The sequence below is a fragment of the Euprymna scolopes genome, chromosome 18 (assembly GCF_053919585.1).
Source record: "Euprymna scolopes isolate OS-2025 chromosome 18, ASM5391958v1, whole genome shotgun sequence".
Taxonomy (NCBI): Eukaryota; Metazoa; Mollusca; class Cephalopoda; order Sepiida; family Sepiolidae; genus Euprymna; species Euprymna scolopes.
The window spans coordinates 25,744,346-25,767,657 of record NC_136499.1 but is presented as its reverse complement, the minus strand read 5'-3'; the positions used below and the strand labels follow the sequence as shown (position 1 = coordinate 25,767,657).

Below are 23,312 nucleotides of genomic sequence, written 5' to 3'. Positions count from 1 at the left end.
TCACGTATTTGTGGTAGATTTCTTTTTTTTTTTTTTCGTGGTTTCTTTTTTTTTTTTTTTTTTCGTGGATTCTTTTTTTTTATTATTATTATTTGTTTACCTTCGGCAAGACAAGACATTTCAATCATTTTTTTTCTTGCCTTTCTCTTTAGTTATTATTTCGTTTAAAAGAAGAAAAAAAAGTTATTCTTCAACTATAAACCATGATATAAGAGACATTCGTGGGATATTAAAAAAAAAGACTCTTTACCGATAAAAGACTGCGAAATCTACGATTTTCTTGCGATCATATCTGGAGAAGAAATCAACATGGTAAGTATTGTTTTTTTTTAATCCATCTTTATTTCACGTGTTTGCATCGTTTCTTACAGCATTTGCTTGCCTTATTTATTTATTTATTTTTTTAACGTGTGCTTCTTGAAATAACACTAATCACTAAAGCGATAAAATAGCATTCTAATTTCACGTACACATGTTATCGCATGGCAAATATATCTATTATATTAATAAAAACAAACGGGTACTTTATCTAAGATGTTCACACTTTCTTATCTTTTGAGAATGTGTTCATAAAAGGCTACCATTATGACTCTTACGATCTGTAGATGAATTTAGGATCTTGACTCCAGCTGAATTTATGAGGCGAAGTTGAATTTAATCTCGTAGTCGTTAGTGTTAAGTTTCTCGCGTTTAATTTGGACCATAAAAATACAAAACATTAGAATCTAACTTTTAGTTTTAGTGATAATTGTTATTTAAACAAAAACACGCACACAGAAAATGTTATTTTCGTTATTATTTCATTGATCTAATTCCAATTTGAAGAGTTTTTTGCATGTATTTTTGTAAATTCCTGTTATATGTTCTATTTGACTGCATGTAAAAATATATAAATCCGGTCTTGTGCATAGGCAGAGTCTGGATTTCGTCTCGGTAGTTGAGAGCGGCAAAATATTGTTCCATAATTGTTTCTCATTTATTCTTAAAAGTAAACGTTTTTGATTTTCAGATGTGAATAAATTTGATTTCTATTGCTTGCATGTACTGTATTGCTTACAGTCGTTCGTATCAATTATCGGATGTAATATCCGCGCTTTGTAACACACACGTTATTGTATTACTGTGATTTTCTAGATGCTAATTTGATGAAACTCTTGTGTTTATAAAATAGTAAAGCTGTATTCTTGTATAATTTGCTTTACACGCATTTATGGCTACATATGCGCATACATGTAGCCAATAATGTTTGCATGAATTAAGAAAATGATACAAATACATCATATATATACGCATATACACATATATATGCATACACACATATACATACATACATTTGAATACACACACAGATGCGCACACACGCACACACACACACACACACACACACATATATATATATAGAGAGAGAGAGGGAGAGAGAGATAGACAGATAGATAGAGAGACGAAAAGAGAGAGATAGAAAATGATATTTACTACCGATACAAAAACAAATATATATGTATGTATATATATATATATATATATATATATATATATATATATATATATATATATATATATATATATATATATATATAAGGAGCGAGTTTTATTTATTTATACAAACATCATTGGCTACATATATGAGCAGAAGACAATGTATAAATATATATAACAAATGGCTAAATGATAAAATATTAGAACTAAATTTAAAATTAAACTCCAATTAAACAGTGTGTTTCTCAGATGTTTAGTTCAAACGTAAAACGACAAAACGAGTATCGTTCGTATACGCGTGTTTATCGAGTTCTGGAGTGAAACCAATATCGTTAAACTTATACATGAGTACTTGTGTATTTAAATTAAAAGCGGGAAATTTTGAAAGGGAAATTATTAGTCCATATTTACTTTGCTTAGCATGGGAGAAAAATTAGACATAACCTTGGTTTTTATAGCGGGTGTGTGTGTGTGTGTGTGTGTGTGTGTGTGTGTGTGTGTGTGTGTGTGAGAGTGTGTGTGTGTATGCGCGCGCGTGTTAAAGGGGATTGTCCAGCTTTCTCATAAAAAGAATAGCTTAATCGACGAAAATAAAAATTGCCGCCTCAGTTGAGATTTTTCTTCTCCTTTTACAGGGAAGAGTACAGATACTTCACTTTGAATTACTATTTATTCTCTGTGGGCGGTGTTGGTTAGGGTTGGGTTTACTCTACCCTCAACTAGACGCAGTTTGATCCAATTGTACATTGTTTTGCTTTTTGGAAATCACGTTCTCTTCAGCCATTATTACAATACCACATTTACGCTATGGACTCTCTTACTTTAAATCTCATCAATGGTTTTAATTGCATTTTGTTTACAGTATATATATATATATATATATATATATATATATATATATATATATATATATATATATATAGGTGTATATGTATGTATATATGAATACACACATATTTATATATATATATATATATATGAATGTGTGAATATATATGCATGTATTTATATGTATATATAGCCTGTTGATTTCCTGCGAGAGTGAAACATGGATGTTTTTCTTGTCATGTGTATTTTAAGCTACTACTACTACTCAACTCTACTTACGTCGATAAATAATGAAATTTATGCACAATATACTATATGAACTTATACCTAAAATAATGCATTACACACACACACACACACACACACACACACACACACACACACACATATATATTACATGTAAATGTATATGGCGATTAAGCTACACGGAATATTCCGCGTTTCATCCACTAGGATTCTTTATTCAGTGTTGCTTAATCGCCATATACATTTTATAACTTACTAACTAGCTCTCTACCTACGTATTGAGCACTTTTGAAGTAAATGCTTAAAGTTTACGCATAAATCTATACTTTCGTATATTAATTTTATGTGAGTAAATTAAGTAGTTATATATATATATATATATATATATATATATATATATATATATATATATATATATATATATATATATATATATATAACACTCATTTCAACACGAAACCCGCCGAGAAATCAAATTAATGTCTTTAATAAACTATTTTGTAAATAAATTAACGAGTGATTTCTTAATCTCTCAAGGCTTCCGAATTTACATTTTTTTTCCAAATAAAAAAATAAACAAAAAACAAAGATCTGCTTATGCACAAGTACACTGGCTACTTATTAGGTTCCATTTGTAGCGGAAAATTATTAACTGATTCGTTAATTTGTTTGCTTTTTTTCCCCGTTTGATGACATATCTGCGTTTTTAATGTTATTTCATGCCACGAACGCATTCGCATTACCCACCGTAAACCATTGATTGACTTTTATTTGTCTGTTTTTATGACGTATTAACTTTTCTTTGGCTATGTAACCCCTAAACAATTCTCTGTGTGATTTTTATTCTCTGTTTTATGATATATAAACCAGTTTTGAGCTGTTTAACACCGAAACAAAACGCTGTAAACAAGTCATTAATTGGTTTGCGCACTCTGATGGTCTCTTTTACGGCACATCAACGTTTTTATGTTATGTATTGATTTTTATGTTATGTAATGCTTTTTTATGTTATGTAATGCTTACGAAAAATATATTATTCCTCTGCTAATCTATTATCTGCTTTTGATTCTAAAAATGTACAAAATTAAAAACGTACAAAATTAAAAATGTACAAAATTAAAAACGTACAAAATTAAAAACGTACAAAATTAAAAATGTACAAAATTAAAAATGTACAAAATTAAAAATGTACAAAATTAAAAACGTATAAAATTAAAGCTTACGCTTAAAGAGCCTTAAGAGGAATCTTCAGAGAATATTACTTAATTGATGTTAAATAACCATAAGGAAAATTTGATGCATTTGAATCTTTAAGTAGGAAGTGATCCTCCATCTAAACTCTTTAAAATACTCAAAAGAAACTGAAATTTTAGAAATATTTATTAATTTATATCTACAATCTATTAATGCTAAAATTAATTTAACAAAAATTAGAGGTATCCGAAATTTCACGAAGACCTTCCACCGTTTTTATCCCTTTATATTTAGTAAATAAGACTAAATATAGTCCACATTACCAACCCTTGCGTCTAACAGCTATGTTTAATAATTCGTAATGATCGGTTAATTAGTTTAGTAGTGACTCGTGTACATGTGCTGGGATGAGTAATCCGGAGTCGGGAATCGGAAAAATCGGAACTGTTGGGGTTATCGGAATCGGAAAAAAAATGTGACTAAACAATTCTTTTAATTAAACAAATTATTTGTGCTTGTATTATTTATATTGCATTTTTCTTTTTTTATTATTTTAAATGAAAATACGCGTGGGTATCGATCCTCTGTTTCGTAAAACACTTTTTTTTTCACTAATATTAATTGAAAAATTGAGTCATAGGAAAACCTTAAAACATATCTTAGTGACCGCTGAATATTGAACTTTCTTTATGATCTACGGACCCACCCTCAAACCCACGATTCGAACTCTTTTCCTTAGTAGAGAAAAAGAAACATGTATTCAACACCCGAAGAAGGTCGCAGGGTACAGCGACCGAAAGGTTGTGCTAATAACACTCAAGATAAGAATAACTGTCCGATTAATCCAAATAATACAAACGTTCACATCTCATCTTCAAACATTCAGAATTGCATTGTTTGTGTTTGTTTAAAAACAAAATTTTACTTTGTAGTACTAGTTATAAAACGATAAATACTTATTGATTTTATATATATTTTATATATTTTATATTTTATATATTTATATTTTATATATATATATATATATATATATATATATATATATATATATATAGTACTAGTTATAAAACGATAAATATTTATTGATTTTTATATATTTTTATATATTTTATATGTTTATATTATATATATATAGTACTAGGTATAAAACGATAAATATTTATTGATTTTATATACATTTTATATATTTTATATTTTATATACGTTATATTTTATATATTTATATATATTATATATATATAGTACTAGTTATAAAACGATAAATATTTATTGATTTTATATATTTTTATATATTTTATATGTTTATATTATATATATATATAGTACTAGGTATAAAACGATAAATATTTATTGATTTTATATATTTTTATATATTTTATATGTTTATATATATATATATATAGTACTAGGTATAAAACGATAAATATTTATTGATTTTATATATTTTATATGTTTATATATATATATATATATATATATATATATTAGTACTAGGTATAAAACGATAAATATTTATTGATTTTATATATTTTTATATATTTTATATGTTTATATTATATATATATATATATATATATATATATATATATATATATATATATAGTACTAGGTATAAAACGATAAATATTTATTGATTTTATATACATTTTATATATTTTATATTTTATATACGTTATATTTTATATATTTATATATTATATATATATATAGTACTAGTTATAAAACGATAAATATTTATTGATTTTAATCGATCAGAAACGTTTAAATCTATAAACTCCCGTCTCATACAAGTTTATTTTTGCATTTGCTAAAATTTTTTTTTAGGTAATTAAAAAAAAAAAAAAAAAAAGCAGCATCTATATAATTATATAAAAACCACTAAGCCACGAAGTCTATTTACAAAACAGACTTCGTGGTTTAGTGGGGGATGCCTTTTTCTCTTCCCTGCAACCTCTCTCCCACAGAAGAGACGTTGCGAGCCTGTCTTTCTTTTATCGTTATTTCCATGGCAAGTGCTCGTCTGAGCTCCAATCTCTGGTTCCCCCCTCGCCAATCTTTCACGATAAACACCCGTTTAGCTGAAACCACTGTCATTAATTTTCCCCACTCTTTATCCGTGCCTAAATCCAAACGTAAATTCCATGAACAAAGCTTCTTTCTTAGAACTGCACGACTGTGGAACTCTCTTCCGTTTGCCTGTTTCCCACCAGACTACAACTTGGATGTCTTCAAGTCCAACATAAACAAATTCCTGATGAACAACCCCCTTAAATAAGGCACTTTATCAAATCTCCAATACCAACGATTACTGACTATCCCATTGATTACTGTACACACAATAACCCTTATCCCCGAGTGGCTTCCGGGCCTTGATAAGTGGTGACCTCCATGTAAAAAAAAAAAAAAAAAATTCAGTAAATATTTAGAGATTTAAAAAAAGAATCGGAATCAGTAATCATATTGGAATCATCGCATCATCACAATACATAGAATTATATAAACATATGCACAAATGTAAACTTTATATAAGTAAAGATGACTAAGAAATTTAGATTAATTATCTTTTTGATTGTTAAAACTTGGGCCAGTTTTCTTTATTTCGAAAAAAAAAAAAAATACGTTAATATTTCCTAAACGTTACGTTTGTTTAACTTAAAAAGATTGTATTTAATTTGTCGGGCGGCATTTAGGTTTGAATGAGCGTTTAAGAGTGTTGCAAAATAAATTCAAATAAGAATAAATAAACGAGTGCGCTCCTTCGTTCTATTACAAAAGAAACAAAAAACCTGTTTAACAAATTACAATTAAGAATATACCCGATTTTAGTTAATTTTTTTTTCTGTGTTATGTTATAATTAAGAGAACAATTCTTCCTCTTGTTGCGATGAAGATTTTCTCCCATAACTTTAAACGGCGAATTTCAAAACCGGTATGATATTCCCATGTGGACAGGATGGCTTCAGTCGTAAACAATAGTACACGTGGGGGAAGAGGCCACTTGTTCAGGCTTAGGTTTACAAACTGAGTGCTCTGAACATGGGCGTCCGCTGGCAGGTGAGGGCAGACAGGTCATTTGCTCTTCACTTGATTAAACGGTCTAATCGAGGGGGGGGGACTACATTTTAGTGAAAGTGAAAATATTTTTTTAAGTAAAAGCAATGTATACTATGGTATTTGATATCTCTGTCTGCCTGTCTGTCTATCTCTCTGTCTGTCTAGAGGATGCGCACGGCATAATCACACAGGTTTTCATTAAATCAGCGAAGTTAAGCAACGTTGAGCCTGGTCAGTAACCAGATGGTTGACCAATTTGAGAATACCAGGCGTTATATGCAGGAGTACGTCGCCACGTCGACACCTCCCTGCAAGAGTTGCAAAAACCTAAAGTCGTTATCTCCCCTAACGGGGATGTGCATGCGATTGGGGAGCACTTGTGAATTTCATACTCACATGGAACTTTCTTCTTTGGAGGAAGCCGGTTAAACCCGCATTGGATTAGTGCCGTTTCCATTTTTCTATAGGGGATGAAATTTAAAACAAAGATCTATTCAAAAATAAAATGCACCGTGTACTCCAAAACGGCTTAGCTATTTTGTTTTTAATTTCCCACGAATGTACATGTGTCTGGGAGTGTTCTTATGTAGGTTTTGTATCGGAATGCTTCTGATAAGTATCGAAGATCGATAATCGAAACAATCCGATTAAAGAAAGAAAGTCCGATTTTGACCAAAGTTAACACTTTTATACATCCTAACATCACAAATGAATTTAAGTTTTTATGATTTTTTTATAAGACAGGGCCGCGTTCCAAATATATGTTTCTTTTTAAAGCACAATTAAACCATTATACTTTACTTTTGTATGTTTAACGTTACTTCAAGTAATCATGTTAAAATTTAATAAAATCAACAGGAGGCTCTTTAATAAGACTGGGGCGCGTTAAAAATGAATGTTTCTGTGTAGAGCACAATTAAATCCTGGTACTTAACTTTTTCATTTGAAACTTAAAATAAAGCTTTTATTTACAGATAATTTTATAAAATCCACAGAAAGTTGATACAGTGCACTGTAGATTAAAAGGTATTGTGGACTAAGTCACTGTGAGAAGGCATGTGAAGTTTGCTTCCAGTACACCATAATTAGAGCAACCAATCGGTTTGATTTAAAAAAATAGAGGATTTCACCGATTTCAGTGACAATAAAAGTCATGGGGGGGTGTGGAACAATCATTTATCCTCATTAAATCCCGGAAAATGTTGGGCCAACCTGCTAGTCTTCATATATATATATATATATATATATATTTGTTGTTGTTTTTCGATCCCTAAAAACAGTCGAGCTACGCTGATGAGAGTTAGTTAACTCGAAACACGCGTGTACGTAGATTATTGTTTTAAAAATAATAATAATAATATATATATATATATATATATATATATATATATATATATTATTAGTGTTAGATATTATGGCTTTCTTGTAAATATACCAAGAGTAATATTTTTTCCAGTTATAACAAGATAGACAATAATATGATATAATATAAATAGTACTATACCAAATATACTACATTTGTCTGATGTTCAATGATATTCAGAGTATATATATATATATATATATATATATATATATATATATATATATATATATATATATGTGTGTGTGTGTTGAAGTTCAATTGAAAATTTTTGAAAACATGTTCTCTTTTCTCATAAGAGTATATGTTACAGATTTGTTGTGAAATTGTCTGTCTGTGTGTGTATGTCTGTGTGTGTACATTTCTCTACGAAACTACTTTGTCAATTTTCAGTCTACAGAGATTTGACATAAGGGGTATTGAGATTTGAGAAATTACTCCACCATAGCATTTAGGAAATGCTTCACAGTAGAGCTCTAAATTCGTTAATTTTTCATTACCACCAATATAATAAAAAGCAAAAATTTATATAAATTAAATTAGTGTGCAATAAAAAAAAAAAGAGGTTGATACGCCGTAAAAAAGATAAGCCAAAACAGAAAATATTCGTCGATGAAAACACATGAGATGTAATAAAATATAATGATTTTTTTTAGGGTTGGCAGATATAAATTTCCAGACAAACGTACAAAAGTACACTTTCAGCTTTATTGTTTCCGGAAAGGCGTGCTTAAGTATGAAAACAAAACGTTACTTTCGTTACTTTCCGCTATTCGTTTTTGTTTTTTTACCTGCCAAGTCGGTGACCCCTTGCCGAGTCCGATCATAACACACGAGATACAGTGTTCACATTTGGAAAATAAAACAAAAATGGCCGAATGAACACGGCATCATTTACTGCTTTTGAAATCCTGATAGATATGGCCGGATAGACCAACAAATATGACTAAAGAATTCTTAAGTTTCCGAGTAAAAATTAGTGATTTTTTTTTTTCAGTTCACAAATAAAAAAGTAACCTTACGGGAAACATAAAGCATATGAAATTACCGTTCCACGTTCAATCTTTTAACCGAAATTAGCATCTGTTAAAAGTCGTGAATTACATTTGAGAATAAATATTTTATTTTAACCAACAACGCGTTATTTTAAAAAACTACTGATGGGACAAAGCGAACCCTTTTCCCCAATTCCGATACAATTACTGATCGCAATTCTTTTAAACTCTAATTATTTAATCATAAAGCTGTATTTTTTTTTTTTTTTAGAATTATCGTAAATACCCATGAAATATATGCATCTATTTTGGCAAACATAAAAAAAAAACTTGTGGGTGGGGGAGCATTGATCTATCGATTTTAGTTTTACTGATAGTTTAAAATCAATAAATATTAATCACTTTATCACTGATACCAGCAATGGAAAAGTAAGATTAAAAAAACAAAAACAACAACTCATTTTTGGCATTGGAAAATACGCACACATTTTTTCGATACCGATTCTGATTCCTCATTTAGTTTTCATTTTTCCATTTCCGATTCCGATTCCAATTAATTGTCCCAACACTAATAAAAAATATATATATACATCTTAAAACTTCAGTTCAGATCAAATGTTTGTGCGTTTAGTTTTAAAATGTATATTTTCTTCATTTTTTTACTGCATATGCGAACGGGAATTTTGTGGTCTACTAAAACACGTTTGATGTTATGTAGTATATGCTCTGTTTGGTGGACTGATTTGTCTGTTCGGAGATATGATACGTTTTGTCTAATCATGTTTGTGGATAAAAAATCTAAATATAAACACATTTTTCTCGTCTAATGTTCTATTGACGATATGAAAATATAAGACCTGAGTGTCATCAGCTAAACTCGAAACCAAAACATATAACTCTCTAGCCTTACTCGCTACCGTTTGACTTAATTTCACACGCATACAAAAACTGAAGAAAAAAAAAATGTTAAAAAAAAATGCATATATGCGCATGCGTATAAATAACACATTAAGTCGACTGTCAAGTTCCAATTTTTAAGAAAATTTTGACACCTTAGCAGCTACTTTAATGGTTAAAAACCAAATCGAATTTGTTCCACATGTCTAAAATCCCTTATATATCAAGTTTTAAGTCTGTAGACAAAAATTGAGAGAAGAGTTTGATAGAGATCGCTTCTCAGACAGACAAACTCACTTATATATAAATAAATGTGTGTGTGTATATATATATGCATACATATATATATATATATATATATATATATATATATATATATATATATGTGTGTGTGTGTGTGTGTGTGTGTGTGTGTGTGTAGATTAGTTTTCCTATGTTAGTATAATAAACATACTATATATATATATATATATATATATATATATATATATATATATATATATATATATATATATATTCCAAAATGCTAACATTATAAATGATGATAATAATAATAATAATAATAATAATAATAATAATAATAATAATAATAATAATATATATGTATGTATATATACCCCATATATACTCTCTCTCTCTTTCTCTATCCATCTGTCTCTCTCTCTCTCTCTCTCTCTCTCTCTCTCTATATATATATATATATATATATATATATATATATATATATATATATATATATATATATATATATATATATAGAACTGCTAGACTTTGGATCTCCCTTCCGGGTTCCTGCTTTCCCAATTGTACTTACATGCAGAAGTTCAAGTGTAATGTGAACAGACATCTTGCTGCTCAACTCCCTACATCAAAGGTGCACAGTGCCTTGTTTGGGATGTAAATGGAAAAAATATATGTGTGTGTGTGTGTGTGTGTGTGTGTGTGTGTGTGTGTGTGTGTGTGCAATAAGACATCGTTTGCATGGCCGGTGATCGTAGAGGGTCGCGAACCAGTTGCATATGGAGATTCCATACAATTTACTAATCCATTGAACAATCAAATTGTTTTTATTTTCTTTTTCAATTAAGCTTTGTTTTCCTGCCATTGTTCTAATTAATTTTCATATTACGAATGACATCCAAAACGAAATAGAAAATGCTTTTCCTTCATTAAATCCTCCCTAATAGTGGCATCTCTTGATCTAGATTGCATGTAACAATTACGACCAATCTTATCGCTTCCATCTACATCACATCGACGTGTAGTATCTATAAACTAAATGTCAACTCTGTAGTTGATCAACATTCCGGAAATTTAGGGCTTGCTTTGACAGCTTTATCTAGATGACGTATTCCTCAGTTTGATCTTAGAAAGCCAATCTCCCAAGCATTACTGCCTCCAGCGTGGGGGAGAGCATTAGAAACGATCGCACGAGGCGTTCCTACTAAGGAAATGCCGCACAACTGTTCTCTGCTATTTTTGTATCCTTACAGAATGCTTCCCCAATTCCCGAAACTGTCTTCGCTCACATTAAATGGCTTTGTCCCACACCCTTCTGCAGTGGGGATCTCGTGAAAACAGCTAAAAAAACTGTTGGATATACGTGACTGGAACTTTGCGGACAAGTCAGGTATCCGTTAAAGTAAATTTTTACTATATATGGTTAGATTGAGGAAAAGATTGTTAATTTTATTAATGATTCAACAAGCGATATTTGTGCGTGTGGAGGGGGCGGTAATCACCTTGTCAACAAACGCAAATCTACATGCGGACGTGGTATTTTATTTTCATGTATATTGATACTTGCAAATCTCTTTTGTTTGTATGCATAAATTTTTTGATCTTAAGTGCTCAATAAGCCTGGCCTTTATTTTATTTGCGGAATGTTATCCCCATCCTCATAGTTGTTGTTATTTCACCATGTTTGAACCAACTCATCCTCTGACCTTCTTCAGGTGATTAATCGCGACGGGCTAGGAATGCTGAGTCTTGTAATTGAATCCCCAGTAATTACTGTCTTCCATAGTTGTTGTTGTCTTATCACGTTTGGACCAACTAATCCTCTGGCCTGTTTTGAGTAGGATTGAAACCGCTGTCTTCAGACAATGCTCACCTGGTGCCGTAGAGGCTAAACGGATCTATCCACTGTGCTTCGGAGCCCGAAGTTTCATCATACGACGATTTGATAACTTGCCTCAAATATAAGAAACGGTTGAATATTATTCTTGTCGGGAGGTTAGAGATGAGGGTAGGTGTTGTTTCTCGGCAGTCCCTTTGGCATTCCCCGGTAGGGGCGTCTCAGACGGTTAGAAGTAAACTATCCCCTTAGATAAAAGGTAAAGCCTAGGAGGGTTTGCCTCCTAGGATTGAATAGAACTATATTACAGGCCGTCAGCAACAATAGTACTGTAAGGCGGAGAAGGTTCAAATATGTATGCTTTTTTGTATGTGTGTGTGTGTGTGTGTGTGTGTGTGTGTGTGTGTGTTGTAAGCCCAAACATTCTCTTGCCATGTTTAATTTGTCCGATCATGTGTTAGAAAAGCAATTCACTGTTTTATTCACTGTTTTCATCAACGTCTCCATTGAAAAAGAAAACAGCAACAAAAACAAACGACACGTTTCCACCATCCGCGAACGCATTTTCATACCTGGTCTGTATCCGAACAGTCCCCTACCCAACTCCATCCCGGCCTATTTATTTGTCGAGACCCGCCTTTCGTCCACCCTTTAGTGCCAGCTACCTTTCTCGACATCTGTCTCCATCAGTCCGAAAAAATTATTTCAATAGAAAATATCTTCTTCCCCTTACGGTAACCGTTTTTTGATACACTTTCTGTGGGAAAGTGTCCGGTCAATTAGCAACACCAACAAAGGTAGAAACGCCATTTTGAATTCTTGCTCACACCGTGAACATCTCTTTACTTCTTTAAAGAAATGAAGATTTTACAAGCATTAGGTCTGCTACACTCAACTTGGAAATACAAGACCGAACCTCTTGTCCCTAAAAATGCCACGAATAAAATCGTGAATAAATTACACAATTTTTATGCAAATAAATTTCAGTCTATGTCTGACTTGTCCACCAAGTTTCAACAATGAACACCCAACAGTCTTTGTTTTATCATTGTTCAATGATAAGCACATCTGGTTACTCCATGTATCTCCCTTGTATAGCTCTGATGTGAACCGTGGTGGCCCTCTTCAGTTCAAGAATGTCGAGAAGTATTTTGATATATATTTTCTTTGATATAACCCTAAAGATAAACTATAATAGGAGGGGGTGAAGGTCTGGTGAGTGTGAAACCTATACAAGATCACATCTATTACTAATGAGGCGATAAGCAAAGTATTTTGGCACATCATCGAACTTTGATCAAAGACTGTTGGACATTCATGACTAAATCTTGGTGGACAAGCCAGTGCATAGACTGAAGTTTACTTGTACCAAATATGATTCGATTGCAGGAAGTATTGTGAATTTTATTAACAATTCCATGATTGACATGAAAACGACAATATTAAATTCAACGGGGAGCAACCCTGCGGTATTGTGTTCCACATACGGGCAGTTCTAGGAAAGACACTTTGCTCATGAAGTTTCCGTTTAGTTTTAGGCACGGATAGAAAGTAAAGGAAATTATTGACAGTTGTTGTAGCTAGACTAGTGGTGGTGTAAAATTTGAAGCTCGGTCGAGCACTTGCCATGAAAATAACGATAGAACAGAAATAGACCCACAACGTCTCTAATCTGTGAGATATAGGTTGTAGGAACGCAAAAATTTACATCGCCCACTAGATTATGAAGCCGGTTGTGCATCAAGGTAGGAAAGGGTTCTCTGAGCAACTCCTTCCCAGATGTGGCAACATCACTGTATCTTAGGACGTATTTGACAGTTAGGAATTTTTATCTTCAGCCCCCAAATCAAAAGAGTAGAGCATTCATGTAATGATCTGGCCCCTATTGATTGCCGTCAGATCTTAGTTCCGTGCAGTTCTAGGAGGTCCACCCTTCCAGGCTTTGCCTTCTCTCTTTGAAAAGGGGTTTGTTTATATATATATATATATATATATATATATATATATATATATATAACTTGAGTTCCTTCAGCCATAATCGAAACCGATACACAAACTTATGAAGAATTCTTTATAAAATTATTTATAAAAAAAATAGAGGATTTAAGTGCCATCAGCTTTAGTCGAAACCGAAACCAAAACTTTTGAAGAATTCTTGGTAAAATTATTTATGACAAGAAATAGAAGAACATAACAATTAAACGTAAATGTAAGCGTGACATGCAAAAGAACACACACGCTATCGTATTAATAGATGATGATGATGATGATGATGATGATGATGATGATGATGATGATGATAGCAGCAGCAGGGTTTTCTTCTTTTTATGCGCCGGTAAACCGCTGTCCAGGATTGACGTTAACCCAAATAATTGCCAAAGAGCACCAGGCGTAAAAACTAGTCTCCCCCCCCCTCGGGGGTCATAACCTATGCTAATCACTGATCTCGTGTTACTTGCATCCCAACACAAACATAATTTATAAATGATATCCAACAACAATACAAACGGTGGATTCAGGTTAAATTACATATATAGCACACACATTATATATTTTCAATATAAGAGCTTAATATTTATTTATTCAGAACTGTAAAGGCCAAAAACATTGGTACCGTCAGTTTCAAGCCTAACATAGGAAGGGGCAATTAATGGTAAATAATGCTAGGTTCTCGTAAGCCATATTGTTTTCAATCATCTATATTATATTTCTCTTAGTGTGTCTGTCTGTATTTATATATGTTTGTATGTTTGTCCATTCCAGAAAACAATATGGCTGACGAGAGCCTAGATTTATTTGCCATTAAGTGGTTCCTTTTATGTTAGGCTTGAAACCGAGGGTACCAATGTTTTTCTGACCTTCTGTACAGTTTTGAATATATATAATGAGTAAATGACAAAAGTATATTCCAAATTTCATGGCATTGAACATCTTACAATGTATTCCTTTAATTCAGTTGACACTTACAATTCTTGACAGCATCTGTTTCGTTGCACAAAATCAATCACTTAATTATTATGTCAATCATTGAATCTATTTTGCTATTAACTCATCAGAAAAAATAGCAGCAATCAATCCATCAAAAGGAAATAAAATGCGTTTGGACATGATTAAAAAATCCGAAAATTGGAAGAGAAGCTGTAAATACCTTACATTTTTCTTACACTAAGCCATTTTGGACTTAAAAATAAAGTCAATAAACCCCACATATTCGTATTAACAAATTACATTAATTTAGGTATATTCTGCCAGAAATGTTCTATTTATTAGTAAAGTTATTATTTATAATTAATATATCCGTATTTACCCAAAATACAACAAGGATTATAATCTATTACACAGGTTTAAATACCCACTCAATTGATTGAAAACGTTTGAAAAAAAAACAAAACTATTTTCAATTTCCGGTTGTATTAAATTATTTATTAAACTGAATTTAAATCTATACATAATTAAGTTCTTATTACTGTTATAATTAAATTTATTATTACATAAATTATAATTATTAATTTTCCTTTATTCTAAAACTATAATTTTATTAAGTTGCAATATACGAATTCGCTATGTAATCCGTATACATAATAGTTTACCTCGATCGAAAACATTAATAATTCAACTTATTAATTTTCAACTTAACAGAGTAATTTCCCTTTGATAAAAACCTCAAATATATTTTCTCCGATTTTTATTTTTAGCCTATCTATATTTTTCTTCCTTCTTTATTCTTTCATTTTTTCCCTCGCACTTAATAAAGGAATAAATTATAAGATGGTTAACAAAAATGGATGGTAACATCCAATGCTGTCAAGACTAAGCTTGTTTCCTTCAATAATTACAAAAGACCCTCTCAACCACTAAACACATTACCTAAAAGTAAGTCTTTTAAACTCCTCGGCCTAACGTTCACAGGGATCATGAGCTGGAACAGATATATTGAGAGCATTGTCAAGGCTGCTGCGAAGAAGGTGGGCTCTCTCTACCATGCTAGAAAACTACTTATGGGTGAAAGTATCCTGTACATATATAAGGCTACCATTCGCACATGTATGGAGTACTGTTGTCACATTTAGGCTGGTGCATCCGCTGCTTGTCTCTCAATCCTGGGCAAGATTCAAAAAGTATTGCCAACCTGATAGGTCCAGAACTGTCATCTAAACTTCAGCCTGTGTCCCACCGACGAAATGTTGCATCCCTCTGCCTAATCTACAAGCATTATAATGGTGAATGCTCTGACAAACTACAAGCACTTGTACCCCCTCGACGTAAATATCTCCAACAAACCCAACAAGCAGCTAAATCCCACCCCTACACAGTAGAGATCCCTTGGTGTAAAAAAGCCTTTTAGTCAATATTTTCTTCCCCAGAACTGCTAGACTTTGGAATTCCCTTCCGGGATCCTGCTTTTCCCAACTGTACTGATATGCAGAAGTTCAAGTGTAATGTGAACAGACATCTTGCTGCTCATCTCCCTTCTTAATTTCCCTGCAACTTATGTCCCTGATAGTAGCCCCCTTACTTCAAAGTGACACTGTGCCTTGTTTGGCGTGAAAATTGAATAAAAAAAATATAGACTTTTGTCATTTACTCATTATATGCTGGTAATTACATTGAGTTTCTGAAATAAGGATTGGTATATATAAAAAGGAAATATAAGTGAATAAAGAATATTTCCAATATATATATATATATATATATATATATATATATATATATATATATACATATATATATATATATATATGCATATATATATATGCATATATATGTATATATATGCATATATATATATGTATATATAGATATGTATGTATATATGTATATATAGATATGTATGTATATATGTATATATAGATATGTATCTATATATGTATATATAGATATGTATATATATATATGTATATATAGATATGTATATATATGCAGATATATATATATATGTATATATATGTATATATATATGTATATACATGTGTATATATATGTGTATATATATGTATATATATGTATATGTATATATATGTTTATATATGTATAAGTATATATATGCATATATATGTGTATATATAAGTATATATATATGCATATATATATGTGTATATATAAGTATATATATATGCATATATATGTGTATACATATGTATATATATGTGTATACATATGTATATATATGTGTATATATATGTATATATATGTGTATATATGTATATATACGTATATATGTACGTATATATATGTTTATACATATGTATATATATATATATATATATATATATATTCGGAACATAGTCTTATCTAAAGAACGGTATATAATATAAAAATGACATTTTCAAAACTCATATTTTAGCGCAAAAATACAAAACTTGAGAAACGGCATCTTTTTAGCCAAATAATGCTTTAAATAGTGCTTATCTCTATAATATTCTGCTTTTTCCTTTCTTAGTTACTCCGTAGGTTATGCTTTGAAAAAGGCTAAATGCAATTTTTGACAGCTAACTTGCTTTTAAAAAAGGCCAAATTCGTAACTGGCAAACTTAGACAAGAATCTGAGAGTAACCTCCTTTTGATGTAACCTCGTTTCCGAATATCATTATAATAAATGGTCATTGTTGTAATTGTGTAAGAAAGAAATTATTAGTAATTTCTATGTGCATCGGTTATTTACTAAAGAAAGAAGTCAGCAAAATCTTACGTAAAAAGGGGACATTCGAAAAAAAAAAACAGGACAAGAAAGAAGAACATTGCCTGTCAAAGAGTGCTGGGCTGAAGGAGTAAATTAAAGATCGTCTCTTATACTGTGGTTTTATTATTTGTACTGAACTATGTAACACAATAATACTTTCTGAGTATTTATTAGTACCTAGTAATTTATCTCATTTAGGTCAGTTCTATATTTTAAATACAATGGATACTATTTTTATGGAGATGTTAAACTCATATTTGCTGCATGTCATTGGTTTTTGTGTCAAAAAGGACCCTAATTTTTTTTGTGATATCCAGAAAAATATTAGCTTTATCAAAACATATTTGTTGATTTAATATATTTCTCATTCCGTAGAATTTCCACAAGTCCTGCTAGTCTTTATTATTGTTCTTTTACTGTAATAGTGACTTTATACCTGTGTGTAGTAACAGCCTTCTTGAAATGGAAAATGTTAATTAGTACAGTTTTTATGCATTACATAATATGTATATTATGTATTTATTTTATTTACATCATGATTATTTTTCCCAAGAAATAACAAGTGGTAATTTGATTTATCTCCCTTAGCATGACCGGAACGACGTAAATGTGACCATTGAAGAAAACTCACCACATACAAAAATAAATATGTTCAAGGTGGTCGATCAACTCAACCAATATGGTAAGTATCAATGTTTCATTTATTTATTTATTTATTTATTGATTGATATTTCTCTTTCAGTATCATATCTTGCTTTAATCAATAATCACGTGCCAACTTAAAAAATATTACAATATAAAAACATGAAAATCATTTTTTTTAGCCAACTATTATTTGTTTGTTGTTACATTCCAGAAATTATATTGACGTCCGACATTTTCCTCATTTTGAATAGTAGTTATCGCCCTTGTTTGTTATTTACTAAAAGTTTGATAATTTTTTCATAAGGGAGTCACCACTTATCCAGGCACGAAGGACACTCGAGGGTAAGAGTTAATGAATGTAAGGTGGCCACTGAAACAATAGCGTAATGATCGTTAGTGGTGGAAATTGGGCTCAGCAAGAACTTGTTTACATTGGACTTGAAGACCACCATGTACTTAGAAGGCGGTCAGTTCTAGGGAAGAAGCTTTCTTCGTGGAAGTTGCGTTTAGATTTAGGCACAGGTAGAGGATGGGGGAAATTGTTGATAGTGCTTGTAGCTAGACGGGTGCTTATTGTAAAAGTTTTGCAGGGGGACTATAGACTGAAGCTCAATCGAGCACTTGTCATGAAAATAACGATAGATTAGAGATAGACTCACAACATCTCTTCTGTGGGAAAGAAGTCGCAGGAAAGACAGTAAATTGTTGTTGTTTTTTTTGTTCATCATAAGTGAGATAAGACTTCTTACTTATTTGGAAAATTTATGGGCATTCTTATATTTCATCACTTGTTTAAACGTTTGATGGTTATAATATTCTCGAAAACATTTCATTAGAAAGATCCCAAAAATGTCATTGTAAATTCATCTTTACCTAATTTCATACAGTTCTAAGCATGAACATTTACATAAAATCATATTTAGTAATCACATCTATTGTTCGTCCATATTTTGATTATTCCGACTATTGTTCACATCTTGAGTGTTTTTTGTACAACGTTTCGGTCGATGTAACCTCCAAGCTTCTTCAGGTGTATCTTGTCGAATTCGGGAATATTTCTGCCGAAGTCGAGAATCTTTCTATCAAACTTGGGAATCTTTCTGTCCAACTCGGAAATCTTTCTATCGAACTCGGGAATTTCGAACGAAAGCTTTTATTTAATCTAAGAGGATAGGATGCACTCGTTCTGTCGTTCATGACTGGGTAGAAGTCCTAAGTAATTTGTAATTGTATTTTGAATGTCGCCAGCATTAAAGGTTGACCCATCAACCTTATAACTGAATTTTTACTAAGTACTTTATCCACTACGCCACGGGGCCTTGCGCACGAGTTACGCCTGAAGAAGGTCGGAGTTTAAATTGATTAAACGCTGTGAAAATAAAACTCAAGACAAGAACAGTGATCCTAATAATCCAAATAATACGAATTACCAATAATCATCTAAAAGATAAAAAAAAAAGTCTGTTGTATCTATCTTGTATTTGAGTAACATGTTTTCTTATGCCATTTCATCATTGACCAAATTTTTCTGTGAGAAATAAATGTATTATAGCGATGTAAAAGTTTCTGCCGATTTAAAATTTCATTGCAAATGAAAAACTGTATTTTTAACAATCTTAATTCATAACAATAACGACCTTTCTTCTCTCTAAACTTATCCATCTGTCAACTTGCATATAAATGCTTCGCTTATCAAATTACGGTTTTGATGTGAACTATGAATCTAACTCCTGTTCAATCTCCTGTTGTCATGTTAATCTAAGGCTATCTAAATGGGCTTGTACTCCTCAAAATAAGCGACAATCCAAGGGAACTAAGTGAGGAGAATATGCAGGATTGGGGCAAGATTTATTGTTATGAATAAAGTTTTCAAAAAATACACATTTTTTATTTTCAAAATGAAATTTTAAATCATCAAAACCTTTTGCACCGATCTGATATATATATATATATATACAATATGTTTATTTATATAAATATTATTGGCTACATATGTGCATGCATGTTTCTGCTAAGATCTCTAGTGGGAGATCGTCAGCCCGACGACGCTGGATCTACTAGAGATCTCAGAGGTTTGTATAAAGAAACATATAAACTCTTTTTCATTCATCGAGCAGTTTTTATTAAACACAGAATTTCGCTCCAGTAGATATCTCACTGCTGATGCAATTCTCTACCTGTATAAGAGCCAAGTATGTCCAAGAATGGAGTACTGTTGTCACATATGGGCAGAAGCTGCTAGAAGTAGCTTATTCTGCCTTGACAGAGTTTGAAATAGATTTCGTATCCTAGTGTGGGATGCCTTTTCTCTTCCTTGCAACCTCTTTCCCACAGAAGAGACGTCGCGAGCCTCTCTCTGCTTTATTGTTATTTTCATGGCAAGTACTCGTATGAGCTCCAATCTATGCTCTCCCCCGGCCTCACTTTCACGAAAAATGCTCGTTTATCTGAAACCACTAACAAGCATTTAGGAAACAGTAAACCACTAGTCACTATATATATATATATATATATATATATATATATATATATATATATATATATATATATATAGTAATTTATAAAATATATATGGCGATTAAGTTACACTGAATATTCCGCGTTTCATCCACTCTAGGAATATTCAGTGTAGCTTAATCGCCATATGCATTTTATAAATTGCTAACTAGCTCTACCTACGTATTGAGCACTTTTGAAGTAAATACTTAAAGTTTACGCATAAATCTATACTTTCGTATATTAATTTTATGTGAGTAAATTAAGTATATATATATATATATATATATATATAGTTCTTTGTATCTACAAATTTTATGTAAATATTTTCAGTATTTACAGTAGCCTGACGAATCCTCACGAGGATGAAATGCGGAAAATCCTGTGTAGCTTAATATATATATATATATATATATATATATATATATATATATATATATATATATTCAAAACTTACTATATATATATATATATATATATATATATATATATATATATATATATATATATATATATATATATATATATATATATATATGTGGCTGTTTGTGTGTGTGTTTGATACTCTTATTTCTGCGCAGCTAAGTACCTACTTCTTTATGTACTTATTTATGTCAATACTAAACACCCTGTCGCCTATTATCATTTTTTTTTCAGCCCGTGGATATCCCTTTTCACTGTTGTTTTCCTTTTTATTTCGTCGCTAGCAAATTCATTTGAGAGCGAAGACAAAGATCTGTCTTAAAAAAAAAAAAAAAAAAAAAAAAAACAGTTTTATTGGTTGCTTTACAAAAGAAATACATGTATATCGGGAATGTTAACACTTGTTTAGAAAGGTTAAGAGTCGAAGCTGACCTTAAAATCACCGAGACAAAACCGTTGACTAGAGAGCGTAAAACTGGCGACTGAATGAAATAGGTAACACAGTTCAATAACTAATAGATCTAAGTAGTGTATTACGAATCTTCAAGGCAACGGGTGGGTGGGGGGCGTCAAGGGGGGGGGGATAACTAGAACACAACTATAATATTGATCACCATTACCCTCCCTTTTTTTTTTTTTTTAGAAGGAAGGTACTTGACAGAACTCTGTCCAACGGCAACGCCTGTCACCGGGAAGGGATAAATGAGGGCGAAAAGTGTGGCTTCATTAGCACTCTGGAGGCCTCTTTAGTTTTAATTTTTGTCATTACAAAACATATTTTCAGAAAAAAGTATAGAGTCGAATTAGAATTTGTAAGTTAAGAAATCAATAGTTAAAATTAAATAAAAATTTAAAATCAACTTAGTTTCGACGATGTACGTCTTCACCAGACATAAAATCAGTTTGCCTGTTTTTTTTTTAATGTGTCAGATTGGCACTTACAACTGCAATTAAAAAGAAAAGAAAATACAGAAAAATCCGGGTAATATCCATTGAGAGCGTACGGTGGTTATATGAGCAAATAAAGCTGTGTACGCATTATAAATGTTTCTTTTCTGTTTCTTATGTTATACATTAGTACATTAAGCGTCATTTCGAGTTAAAAGTTTATTTACTGTACCCATCTGAACTACAGAAAACCATGATTAAAATGTGTATGTCTTGTCTAAATAACTAATGATGAATATCTAATATGGCCGACCAGACGGGTAATCAAAAAGTCAGATCGAGCGTACTAGAAAACGAAATAAGACCAAATTAACAACTGACCTTTTTTTTTTTTTTTTTTTTTGCTTGAACTTTGCGCTTTTCGGATTGTTTTGTTATGTTTTATTTTCTTGGTAGATATTGGGGGGGGTTGTCAGAGATTATAGTTATAGGTAAAATTAGTATTTTCGTCGGCCATGATTAAATCCGATGAAATAAAAAAGAAGGGGAACAACTCAAATCGACGTGTCAAGATGAAAAATAAGTTTAATAGTAAAATCGCTAAAAATCGTAAATTTTGATTTCCTTGGTTTTAAGTAAACCTTCTTGATGACTTTACGTAATTTTTGGAATATGACATCTTCGTTCTGTGACTAGTGTCGGCATAAGTGTCAATTTGAATAAGTACCGTTTTTGTTTTCATTCCTTGTGGTATGGTGTCACTACAAATTAACATCCGTGTATATTCCAGTTAGGAGGACCGTACGTGTCTCACATAAAACAAATTAGACTAGCTGGACGACCGGCGTTGCCCGGTCATAAAACACGCTTAAAAATGATATTTCAATTTATGCAGATTGCGTAGTATTATTATAAGAGTTTTAGTTAGTTGATATATATATATATATATATATATATATATATATATATATATATATATATATATATATATATATATATACAGTATGAACACGTTGACACACCACTTCTTGTTAGATCGCCGAAGTTAAG

At 31.2% G+C, this 23,312-nt stretch overlaps 1 protein-coding gene across 1 annotated transcript in view; it reads left to right on the top strand.

Annotated features, from left to right (window-relative positions):
• Nucleotides 1–172: 172 nt before the first annotated feature.
• The window catches only part of LOC145297541 (solute carrier family 12 member 2-like), a 101,382-nt gene continuing 78,242 nt past the window's right edge, over nucleotides 173–23,312 (top strand). Inside the window, exons 1-2 of the mRNA XM_080143498.1 lie at nucleotides 173–312; nucleotides 18,399–18,492. Of these exons, the coding sequence (XP_079999624.1) occupies nucleotides 310–312; nucleotides 18,399–18,492 (97 nt within the window). The 5' untranslated portion in view covers nucleotides 173–309. The remainder of the gene's footprint in view (nucleotides 313–18,398; nucleotides 18,493–23,312) is intronic.